The 13,507-nt window shown below is 34.9% G+C and overlaps 1 protein-coding gene across 1 annotated transcript in view; it reads left to right on the top strand.

The window, feature by feature from the left end:
- The window catches only part of LOC114322509 (DEAD-box ATP-dependent RNA helicase 46), a 112,641-nt gene that overhangs the window by 96,451 nt on the left and 2,683 nt on the right, over positions 1–13,507 (top strand). The window contains exons 2-4 of the mRNA XM_082892286.1: positions 9,255–9,616; positions 13,076–13,145; positions 13,239–13,355. Coding sequence (XP_082748412.1) covers positions 9,519–9,616; positions 13,076–13,145; positions 13,239–13,355 — 285 coding nt within the window. The 5' untranslated portion in view covers positions 9,255–9,518. The remainder of the gene's footprint in view (positions 1–9,254; positions 9,617–13,075; positions 13,146–13,238; positions 13,356–13,507) is intronic.

Here is a 13,507-nt window from a genome sequence, read left to right as displayed (position 1 = left end):
ATGCAGCAGATACAAAAGAATGAGATGCACCCGTGTCTATCAACACACTAGCAACTGAGTTGCAAAACAGAAAAGTACCTCTCACCACTGATGGAGCCGGTACTAAATCCTGCGCGGTAACAGCATACACGCGCCCCGTAGGCCCCTGGTCTACCTGCTCACCTCTCAGAGCAAAAGACTGCTGCACAGACTGGGATGACGAAACTCCCGGATTGGCCCTCGAGGCCTGCACAGACTGAGCTGGCTGAAAACCCTGCGTCTGCCTAGAACCAGACGCTCCCGAAGTGGCACACAACTGTGGGCAAAACCTCTTCATGTGCCCAGGTTGTCCACACTGATAACAAGTCAAGAGCTGCCCCCTGCCCAAACTCTGACTCTGCGGTCTAGCTGAAGAAGAAGCAGCTTTCTGACCTCCGCCCTTCTGCGGGCAAACAGAAACCTTGTGACCCAACTGGCCACACTTGTAACAAGTGAAATCCCCCTGACCACCTCTCCCTGAGCCTACACTCGGCACTGGGAAGGTCGATCTAGCCACACCACCCTGCGACTGCTGAGGGTTAGAACCCCTCTGCCTCCTGTCATCACTCTGACTATCTTGGCTCCTCTTGGAGCCTCTCTGCCCCTCATCCTCCTCCTGCATCATAAGCTCCATATGAGCTGCAGCGTCCACTAGGTGTCTATACTCCCGGATATAGGACCCACCAACTCTCAACTTGAGGCCCCGCCTCAACTTCCGCTCAAACTCATAACAACGGCGTTCCTCAGACGCCACCAGTTCAGGTGCGAACCTGGACAGACTAGTAAAGGTAGCCTCAAACTCGGCCACTGACAAGCCCTGCTGATTAAGCCGGCTAAACTGATCCCTCAGCTTCTCTCTAGCCACTGCAGACAAAAACCTCTCCTGAAAAGCATTCACAAATGCCTCCCAAGTCCCACCAACACGAGCCTTCTCGTACTTCCACCATTGACCCGCATCTCCCTTCAGCTGGAAGGATGCCAAGGTCACTTTCAGTGCTCCGTCCTCGATGCCAAGCATCTCAAACGTCTTCGTTGTCTGTTCGAGCCATTCATCTGCCTTAAGCGGTTCTTTAGGATCCCCGATAAACTCGTCCGGATTACACCGAAAGAACTCCCTCTTCAAGAAGGAAGGCCCTGCCTCAACTGCCTGATTCTCAGCCCTAAGAATACCCAAAGCTCCTGCTAACTCTCTGGCCAAGGCACCCATAGCCTGCTGACCCACTGGCTCGGCCACATTGGCCTGACCAACTCCCTCCTGCACTGCCGGAACCTCCTCCGGTAACGGTACTTCCTGCCTCGCAGGTCTACCACGCCTAGCACCCCTTCCTCGTCCTGACATCCTAATAAAGGCAACACAGAACGTTAGCACATTCACAAATGTGCCGAAACTAGACACTCACGTCCTAATGCATGGACAACAATAATTCACTCCACGTAAGCACATAAAACACATAAGCACTTACGAATTTCATTTCCGGATAATGATAGTCCCGAGACGTTACTAGAGTTCCGGTTAGAAACAGCATTGATCAAGTGCTTTTCCAACAAGACTCCCAGAAACTCAAGGATCCGATCAACATCCTAGAAATTAAATCCCATACCCACATAGTCACATAAGCATGTTAGCATTTAAGCACATCACATATGATACTACATCTAAGTCTCTATCAAGCGAGACAAACCCATTGTGATACTAATCACTTCCCACGTACCCAAAGTATTCGAACCTGGTACGCTCTGATACCAAGTTGTAACGCCCTCAAAAATAACATTAAACACATCCACCTTCTATTATTCAATAGCGTCTCATTACATAAGTATTACATGTTAACATCATAACAAAATGCCCTACGGGCTTACAGCTTTCCAAGTTAACACTTGGTTACAACAAAGAGTACTAACTCGATACACATTAAGCCCTTGGCTTGAAGTTACATATAATACATCAAAAGTAAAACAACAAAACTATGCCCGCCACTAGCCTCCCAGCTATGTCCTTGGAGGTGGCATGCTTCCTGTACCTGAAAATGATGTTCCCATATAGGGTGAGCCACAGCCCAGTAGAAATACACTAAACCAACCATGAACAATGACTAAAATATTAGCAATTGATAGATGGCCAACACTGATACAATCACATAAATCACACATTTATGTCAACCGACTTACAAGTCCCGTTTACTTTTCATTTTCCCTTTTTCAACAGATAAGCATGCTAGCTCTATCATCATTTCCACAGATATGTATAAAAACTATATCTCACATTCAGATAAGCATAATAGCTATATCCACATTCTCAACAGATATGTATATCAACAATATCCACAGATAAGCATACAAGCTGTATCCACACTTCACAAAGATAAGCATATGAGCTCTATCTTCACTTCTCTAGACAAGCATATGAGCTCTGTCTACGGAGTTCATCCCCTATCTCCTCCAAATACCTATCCGGTTTAGAGGTACATCCCCTATCTTCCCCTAAACCGCGGAGTACATCCCCTATCTCCTCCTCTACACATAACGTATACAAACACAAAGGTTCTATATACAATCACACAATACATATAATTAATGTATTCTATCAACCGTCAAGTTCCATGACACATTTCATTGATTAGTTTCAGTTTACTTAATCATCAAGCATTGTCTACAACAATCACGACTATCCTCCACCGATAGCCCAAAGCAGTTATTTCTAAACAGAAAATAAATGCACAAATGGATATTCAATCAACATTTCATTCCTCATTTCTCACAATTAATTATCTCAATTAATTAAACAATGTAATTAGGCCATTTTCCATAATTACCATTTCAACCCTTAGGTCCCATTTTCATCAATGATTCAACATCAATTCCATTCTTCTATGCCAAACATGCATCTAGGTTTGTTATCAATAAAACCCCAACTTTTGTAAAATTACACAAAAGTCCCAATCTTTCACAAAATTACCAAACCAAGCCCAACATCTCAAAATACCAAAATTTAAAGACAAAACCCATAGAGAGGAGTAGGATATCCCTACCTCAAATTCGGAGTCCCAAAGGAGAAGACGACAAAACTCAACGTGCTCCAAAACCAGAGATTTTCAGATTAAAATGAAGCCCTCGACGATCAACAACTTTTTTGTAAAGGCCAAAGGTGAGTAAATCACTCCTACTAGATCAAAACCTAGAGAGAAGGTAGAGTCTAGAGTGAGAGGCTCAACAATGGTGATTTTGGAAAAGTAAGAGAGAGAAGAGAAAGCAAAAAGTGATTTAAAAAGGCACAAATTCGGGACTTTAACCCAGTCTCCCGCTCGAGCGTAAAACACCCCGCTCGAGCGGCCACTCACAGACTTACGCTCGAGCGGCCAACCTCCCGCTCGAGCGCAGAATGCACTCGCTCAGCACATTTGCAGAACCAGACCTCCGCTCGAGCTCCCAACCCTACGCTCGAGCGTACAACACTGCACAACAAATACTGGATGGGTGTATTCCACGCTCGAGCGCCAACATCTACGCTCGAGCGGACAGGCCAAAATCTGGGCAACTAGTTTTGGCTTCTAAACTCAACCAACCTGAAACAAACCTGCCCAACACATCCCATAACTCAAATACTAAGTAAAAAGGATGTAGACAAGATAATAAACAACTACCAACATCCACGGACACATGTCCGGATCACTGTACAACAAGGGTAAACCCGGGATCGCTATAGACGCCACTCAACCGTAAGCACCGTAGCGGGGCGAATCTGTCTTAAGGACAGAGTGTCACACACTTGACTTGGTCTTTAATTATTTATTCGGTTCAACAAAATAAATTCTGTAAGTTTTATTTTATTTTGTTTGGATTATTTCAATTTATTTTATTTACACAAAAGATTGTTCCAACAAAATCTTGGTTTTGTTCCTAGATGTCACATGTCCAATGGATCACATGGTGAAATTCCCTTCTCTGAATTCTGAACTGCCAGGTCAAGATGGATATACCACTGCACCTCGATAGGTTGAGATAGAGACATGGTCTTCAACTTGACAATCCTTGCTCTTAGCCATCAAACCATATGATCCCCACATGGTTAAAACCATAAAAAAGTTCAGAGACCGCAATATCACATATAGAGCTTTGAGGTGCTTCACTCGTCATGCCAACTGACCCAGATAAATGCTAGTTTGAGTATGAGAGGGAGCTCTTTATTAGTGTCAATTCTATTGAGCTCAAGATGGTCACCTCCACTTTGACCTTGAGATACCATACCATTTCTATATAAGATGTGGAGGCCTTTGGCCTTTAGGAGCATTGTCTTTGAGGATGTCACCCTTGAGGGACTATGGCACGTTACCTTGTGTGGCCTACAAGCTTCAATTTGAAGGCTATGTAATTTATGCTAACAGGGTCTTTTTTTGGGGTGAATAACGATAACGGGTCAATCTTGCTAAAATGTAGATTTTAGCTAATTTAACACCTTCAAAGTCTTTCTTGGTAGTATAACTCCTTAACCAATGTATAACTATGTGAATTAGAAACAAGTGATGATGAGCAATAGTTGCTTATATTTCGACTTATACTCTTTTTGAAGTGATAATTTTCTTTTGCTTGAGAATATTGTCCTTTAATTTTCTTATATATTTTTTTTTTTACTTGTTTTTGTTCAAAATATTTGATGTTTATTGCAAAGCCAGTTGAGCTAAGATTTTGTGTGTTATTTGTTCTTTGAGTCTTGCAATTTTAGATGAATTTCCATTTATGCTTTAGCTGAGTAACAAAGCTTCTAACTTGTTATTGTAATTCTCAGCAACCAAAAATAAAAAAATAAAAAGAATTGATGCACTCTTTCTGTGTAGTAGTTGCATCATGTTTAAGGTTTGGAAGAACCATTCGGTTATTTCAATTTGAAGTCTAAAGAGAGAGAAATGATTTTTGACATTACTAAAATGGTTTCTGGTGGTTTTTTTAGTCGGCATTACCTTCTTCTAAACATGAGATCTTTTTTCGATAAGTTTCTTAAGGGTGGAAATAAAAAATTTGAAAATCTATTTTTATTATATGTACCAGAATAATATGTTGCTCTGTTTGGGTCTGGTGATGTTGTTGTATGGAAGTTCAAAGGATTATGCAAGACAATCATATGTAAGCATGTCATTGGTTAAGGACCATCAAGATGAAAAAGAAATTTATAAATTTGTAGGAATAGATGGTTCTCCATTTAAAAAAATTTCCTGAAAACAACCCATTTTGGGGAAACAATTTTAAGGTATTTTTTGAGTTTTCAAAACTTTGTAATTTGTATTCGTAATTTATAAAATTTGAAAAAATACAAGTCCGTAATTGCCTAAAAGAAGATGCCACCTGTGTCAATGGTCTAAGAAGCATGGATACGGATACACGATACAACACGGACATGCCACACAACATAGACATGCTAGCACGTCAATTTTCAAAAAATGCAAGACATGACACATAAGGGATACACACAATATGTGATTTTTTACATTTATTCTATATCATATACATGAATATTTCATAAAAGATAATACAAAATGTAACATTACACTAATCCCTAAAGTTTAGAGGAGGAGGGATTTATAAGTATAATTCTATGTTGTTTTTCTTTGATCATTGTATCTTAAAAGTTATTTTGTTTAAACTTATAATCACCATGTTTGGTTCTAAAAAATTAAGTCCAATTTTCAGAAAATTGAGTTTTTTTGTTTTCTATGTTTTTTTGTTTTGTTTTTAATGTTTTTTTAAATATTTTACTCAATTTTTTATATTTTTTAGATACACCTAATCTAAATACGCTTAAAAAATATAATATTTGTAAATTTTTTTTTAAAAATTCATCAAATACAAAAAATACAAAAAAAAAAATCATGAAAGTTCAAAACATTTTTGTATTTTTTTTGAATTAAATGAATTTTTAAAAGATTTTTATATAATTGTTTTTATTTTTTTAAGTATATTAAGATTAAGTGGATCTAAAAAAAAAATTGATTTAAATATTTATAAAAACATTAAAAATACAGAAATAAAAATTAAAAATTCCAAAAACTATTTTTGAAAACTCAAAAATCAAACAGGGTGAATGTGTTTTAAAAAAAAATTCAAAAAAATTATATTTTTAAGTATATTTATATTAGGTATATCTGAAAATTTTAAAAATTGTTTAAAATATCAAAAAATTCAGTGAAAACGAAAAAAAAAATGAATTTTTTTTTTAAATTATGAAAAATAAAACCAAACAAGTCGAATCTGATTTTTTTTTTAAATTAAAAAAAAAGCTAATTTCTTGGTTAGATTTTTCCAAAAACACTTTTCAGAAAATTCTACTTTCTTATTTTCTGTATTTTTTTTGATTTTTCTGAATTTTTTTAATATTTTAAGCAATTTTTTTTTTAATTTTTAGATATACCTAACATAAATATACTTAAAAAGTAAAAAAATTGTGAAAAAAACTTTTTAAAAATTTACTAAATACTAAAAATACAAAAAATATATAAGAATTCAGTACATTTTTTATATTTTTATGCATTTATTACTTTTTAAAATATTTTTTCAAAATTTTTTTACTTTTAAATACATCTCAATATAGTGTATCTAAAAAAGTAAACAAAATATTTAATATTTTAAAAATATTTATTAAAAACAAAAAAATATAAAAATCAAAAAATTCAATTTTCAAAAAATTTAATTCAAAAAACTCAAACTAAACAATAATTTCCGACAAATCCCTCATTTCATTTAACTCCGAGGCAAGACAATCTTCTCCTATTCACAATCCATTTTTTTTATAAAAAAAAAAAAAAAAACTTCTCAGCACACTGGTATAATTATTAGTGTATGAAATGAAACCCTCTCTCTCCTCTTTCATTCATTCAGACTTCTTGTTATGTTAGCTACAATCAATCAAAAGGATGCTCTTCTTTTTCTCTATCGTCGTCTTTGCGAACCCTAGGTTGCATTTGGTAAAATTTTATAAATATGATTTAAGAGTATGAATCGTATTTTGAATTTGTGAGTTGTGGAATTATAATTTGAGTGTAGAAAATTTGTTTAGTTATGGTTTTTGAATAGAGTGTTGAATTGAGTTTTAAATTGAGTGTGCAATTGAGTTTTGAAAGTTTGATTTGACATATGTAGTAAGAAAATTTGTTTGGTTATGAGTTTTGGAAAGAGTTTTCAAAACTTAATTCAAATTATTATAACTCATAACAAAACACATTACTTTCACACTCTTAAAAATTCTGATCAACACTCATAACCAAACTCTTTTTAAAATTCAATTAAAAAAATTATTATTAACAGAAAATAACATTAATCAATTTTTTAATTGAAAAAACTACAAAGGAAATAACTTTTTTTCAAAATAAATTTTCAAAAAATTTAAATCGTAAATATTTAAGTAATTTAAATAATCTAAAAAATTTAATAAGTAAAAAATTAAAATAAAATTCAAAAAATTTAAATCATAAAAATTTAAAAAATTTAAATGTTCAAAAAATTTAAATAATTTAAAATGTTAATATTTTAAATTTAAAAATAATTTTACACTCAAATCGTAACTAAACACATAAAACAAAACTCAATTAAAAAATCATTTTTAAAACTCATAACACATAACTCGAAACTCCATACTACTTTCACAACTCTACACTCAAATCGTAACTAAATACATAACAAAAAAATTAAATATTTAAAAATATTTTTATAAAATAGAGTTTAAATTTATTTTTATAAAATATTTTAAAATTAAAAAAATTAAAATCGCATTATTTTGAAATTAAAATATTTAAAAATATTCAAAAAAAATTAAAAATTAAAAAAATCGTAACATATTTAAATATTAAAATATTTAAAATCCTAACAAAATTAAAATATTTAAATATTTAAAAAATTAAAATATTGATTTGAATTGAGTTTTGAAAAGAGTTTTAAATTATGTGTTTGGTTATGAGTTTTGAAAAGTAATGATTATATTTTGAATTGAATTTTGAGAAATAGATGTAAAATTATGATTTGAAAGCTCCAAACAAACAATACATTCAAATCGATGGGAAGAACTATATTTTCAGATGCTTACCAAACAGAGGCCTAGCTTTTCACTCTCGCTGTGCTTCGATCAAAGCTCGCATTTTTAAACTTTGAGCATGGCTTCAAGATCGTCGAGTTGTAACAATTCTGCTAAGGTATTGTTCTCATATGCTCGCTATTTATTGATTTGATTTCGAGTCGAAATTGTATTGTGTGATTGGTAGTTTAGGGTTTTTGGATTTTGATTTGGATTAGTGAAATTATTCTTTCTGTTTCGTTTACTTGAATGGAGAAAACTCTTGTTGAATAACAATTAACATGGTATACCGTGGCAGAATTGGATCCGATCGTGAAATCGGAGTGACTTCCATCAGAATTATCTTAATTTGTGATGGAAGATAGTAAATGCCAGATTTCTGTTCATGGGGTTTGTTGTTATGATATTTGTAGAGATAAAATCTTTAGTCTAACAGCAAATTTTTTAGAACACAACCAAATTAAATAATCGTTCAATGAAATTTTGAATTTGCTATTTTTTTAGCAATCCTAAGGTAAATAGGCTTATATGTTTGTTTCTTTCAAATTTCCTTATTTAAAGGGTTGCTTTTGAGAAAATATGATCCAAATGAACAAGAAAACAATCTGATCTCTATCCAAAACAATCTGATATGATAAACAATATACAGAAATGCAATAATCAGCTTAAAACTTGGGGTAAATAGGCTTATATGTTTGTGGTTCAAAATTTGTTACCTTTTGTAGTAACATGAAAAATATATGCTATAATTCATGCTTATGTTTATGCATATGTATTTGTTGATGTGGTTTATTTCCCCTTAAATCTAAGTGTGCGCTAGGTTTCTTTGGTCATTGTTACTAATATGTCTAAATTTATCATAACGTTTTGGGTTTTAATTTGCCTATGACCTGTGTATACATGTCGTATTTGTGATTAGCTTTGAAGAACAATGCAATGGTCTAGAGAAAGGTGACTAGTTAGATTTTGGGCCTGGAGTTCTTCTCAAGGCCTCTTGTTTCTGCACACACACAGAACTATCTTAGTTTGCTTCAATACTAAATTTTGCTTATTGTAGGATAGTGTTGGGCAGCGGACCTTGGTTATTCACTTTGTAAAATGCAGTGGTTTCCAATTGCACAACCCTAAAATGGGAAAATCACCAATCTAATTTTATGTGCATTGCGGTTTCTTGCTTCAGATCCTTGAGATTGAAGCTCTTTAATGATGGCTACTGCAACCGTCTCTTCTGCTGGTCCACGTTATGCTCCAGAGGACCCCACTCTTCCCAAGCCTTGGAAAGGGCTAGTTGATTGCAAAACTGGTTATCTTTACTTCTAGAATCCGGAGACCAATGTCACTCATTATGAGAAGCCCGCTGCCTCTTCACACACGGGCTTAGCTCCACCACAAAAGCTGTCTTCAGCACCTGTAAGTTCTTCGGTTCAAGTTGAACAATCTTCTCATGGACATTGTGACAGTATCTTCAACGATGATGATGATAGATATAATGGAGGTAGCAATAGTGGGTCGAAGCTTGATACAGGAACACGGAGTTATCAGGTCTGTGTTCTACTCATGTTTACAAGCTTTGCTTTTTTGTCTTTATATTTTGTTCAGAGAGTCAACCAGTAGTGCTGCTATTGATGTCACTCAGGTTGCCTTGTGAAATATCTAGACTTGTGAACCTATCAACCTGTTGGGAGGTTGGAAGTTGGATGATTCTTGATTTAGGCTTTTGTGCCCTGATTTTGCTTTGCTTGAGGTGTTGAACGGTGGTCATATCTATATTCAAAAATATATATATATATTCCAGTTGTTCATGGATAAATTTTACAGGACCCATGTTAGTGGACTATACTTGGATAAATTCTAATTTTCTTCAGCACAGTTTTTAATAATGTATTAACATCTAAGTGGATAATATACTATTAGTTTAATAATTTTCGTTTCCTTTGCGTCCTCTATTTGGTTGTTGTCTTCACCCTTTTTGATGAGGCGTATTTATTGCATCTGACTGTTTGAACACCCATAACTGGCTCAATTGATATTGTGCAACGGCTTTTGGGAAGTGCCTGCGTGGATTGAGTGCTCTTAATATTGATGCACTTGGCTTCCATGAATATATCTAGTTGATTTTTTAAATGAATCAGTATAGAGCTGATTTACTGACACTAGGCAAGTGAACTAGGATGGGCATTGATTTTGTTGAAATCATTGCTTGGGAAACTATGCACAAGAATTCAATAGGGATTAGAAACTTTGTTCATAAAAGCATGGATAACCATTACATTTGTGTCACCTCGATGACTATTAATGAGCCCTAGGTTGATGATGTTAGTACCTCAGACATCTTGTTCGTCTATTTCTTGAATTTATGCCAGTAATTTTAATTTAGTTTGATGTTTACTATTGGACAGCATTTTGTTCTGTGATGAAAGCCAGGATACACCACACTATGAAGGCCTTGCCAAGTTTGGTTTTGAATTCTTGTTGTAATGAAAGTTCTAAATTTATCACAGCATTTTTAGTTTTGCAATGGGTTGGAGTTGCATCTACTTTTGAGACAGCTAAAATGTTGTGTTTGGTGTAAGTTGTGAAAAACTTGCTTGGGAAAATATTGATTTTCGTAAACATGAAGTGTGTGTAGCTAAGAATTGAGGGGTTCAACTGTCAGAGTCTGGCACTTTGTTTGTGTGGGAATTTATATACACATGGAGGAACTGAATTGCTTTTTGGGATGGTATACACAATACGGTTCTAGTCGAACTATGGAAGTTTTTGTCTCATTGCTTGCTATGAGAGGCATGTCTTGGATGGCACTGATGCTTTCAATGGTTACTCTCTTGGCTTTGAATTATATATATATATATATATGTGTGTGTGGCATGTCAATTCTATATGTTTTGTCACACTTGAAAAATAGATTTTTTTTATTGCCCAAATTAGGTTATTTTACTTCTTAAAAAAAGAAAAATGTGTGCTCCTTGTATTTGTCCTACATTGGAGCAGATATTGCTTGAAGGTTAGTCTCTTTTTTTTGGGTGTTTGGTGAGTTTGACCCTTGAAAAACCCGTGGGTGCCCTTTGCCTTGTCTGTTCAAAATACACGCTCATTTTGATGTTATTTTTGGTGGTTTTATGGTGTATGTGTATTTTTGCAGTTTTTGACTCTTGCTTTTCGACTGAACTATTGCCCGATGGGTTGTATCAACTCTCCTTGTATGAGATCATTACTGAATTACATGAAGCATTCCCTGAGTCATCCTTTCTTGTATTCAATTTCCGAGAAGGCGAGAGACGGAGCCAGTTTGCTGAAATTTTATGCGAGTATGATGTGATTGTCATGGATTATCCGCGACAATATGAGGGTTGTCCCTTGCTACCACTGTCTTTGATTCACCATTTCCTTCGTGTTTGTGAAAGTTGGCTCTCAAGCGGGAATCACCAAAATGTTATTTTGTTTCATTGTAAGAGAGGGGGTTTGTCGCTCTTGGCATTTCTTTAGCTAGTTTCTTGATTTTCAAAAAGTTGCGTAGTGGAGAAAAAGACTCTTGAAATTGTTCATCGGGAGGCTTCTAAAGTTGCATTTAAAATTTCGGGCCTTAATAGTTAAATTATATGGCCATAGAAATAATTGCTCAGGGAGAAAACATCTTCAGAGAGAAAAGAAGAAAAATATAAAACAGAGAAAAATGAATCACTCACTTGCAAAACATAAAAGGAAAATGAATATTTATCAGAAGCAATATTGTTTGAATTGATGAATGAGTTGCTAATGCTAACATTTCATACCATAATATATAGTTGTGCACTAGGAGTGCTCTTTATTATCATTTTATTTTTATCATGAAGTTCACTCAATTTGATCATGTCTGAGAATGTAGCTAAAATTGCCAGTGCTGCAGCGTCCATGTCTTTTGCTCTGTCTGATTTAAAGGCATTTAATCTCAACTTTGATAAGCATGTAATGTCTTTGTCCATATCCTAGCCATAAAAGTGGACTGCCAACAAGCTGGTCCTCTTCTCTCTTTAATTTGAGCTGCCTGTCAGTCGCCATATTGATTGAGTTTGATTTTTCAAGATCCTTCCATTGTGGACTTCCATGCTACAAAGTCCTTGAGTTTCATTGAATCTACACTTGGTTGGAACATGAAACATTCAGGAAAAAGTGTTTTGTGGTTGTGTGTGTGTGTGGAAAGCACGGTAGTTTCATCTGCATCAAATTTCTTTTTTTTTTTTTTGGGGGGGGGGGGGGGGGGGGTGGGGGGTGTTGGGGTGGTGTTTCTAATGCTTTGTTTCCAGAATGTTGTTCCTTAATATCATACCCGTTATTATAGGTAAAAGAATTTGCAAACTTGTGTCAAGTAATGCAGACAATTCTCACTATAGGAAATGCATTGAACCAAGGCACTGCTTGAGGTATTATTCTGTGAGATTGAAGTATGTTATGATCTGTAATATTTTGTTTGGTGGAAAGCTTTTGGCATTGACGTCCTCCTTTGTATTTCAGGATCTGCCATAGGATTCAAATTGGACAGCCTACTTAAGCTGTCTGATACTTGTGCAAGGAACAATAAAATGACATTGATGCATTAGCGACCTCAGGAGCTTGATTTATGCCCAGGGGTAGGCATACAATGTTTTCTGTAAAAGAGAACAATTTAGAAATATGCTTGAAAGGAAAAATGATGACTCTTCTTTTTGTAAAGGAATTTTTGGTTACTACTTGCTAGATATTTGTCTGATAACACATAACACTGAAGTTTTCTTTATGAAACAAAAGCTGGTTATCTGACATCCTTGTGTTTTTAGAGAGTAATTTTGTATGTACAAATTTATAATGGTTCTTTAAATTGCTTTGCGTGTATTAACTGTTTTCTCTTCTTGAATAGTTCACCATATTTGTTTAACAGCTTCCATTTTGTTGCGCATGTTCAACATCTTTTTTGTATTTTATTCTTCCAATGTTTCTTTGAATTCTTGTGTGATGCTATGTCAATTGCTTTCTTGTCTTCATTAGCTTGTTGCCGAGAAGATGCCAGAGTTGCTGGATTTTGATAAGGATCTCATTCATTTGGAAGCAGCCTAAGGTTTGCATTTTTCTTAATGTAATATGTGAATGGGGTGTCTCTAGTTGATTTTTACAATTTATTGCTTGTTTCATCTGCATATCAAATGGCCAGATCCAATTGAAGTCTTTAGCTACAGAAATGCAAGCTGTGAGTAAAGGTCTTGAAAAGGTTGAGCAGGAGCTCACTTCTTTAGAGAATGATGGTGCCATCTTTGCAGGCTTCCAAAAGGTAGGGGACATACTTGGGGCACTAGGTTACCTTCTTTTTTTTTTTTATTGTTTTTTTTCAGATTTATGTTGGATCTTCATAGATGTACATAATTCTAGTTTCATGACAAAACTGGTGTATGTTTGTTGACAGTGATGCTGAGATATAAAATA

Source organism: Camellia sinensis, chromosome 10 (genome assembly GCF_055761805.1).
Source record: "Camellia sinensis isolate YWXY chromosome 10, ASM5576180v1, whole genome shotgun sequence".
Lineage (NCBI taxonomy): Eukaryota > Viridiplantae > Streptophyta > Magnoliopsida > Ericales > Theaceae > Camellia > Camellia sinensis.
Note: the sequence above shows the minus strand (reverse complement) of the source record. Positions and strands in the feature narration are given on the sequence as shown.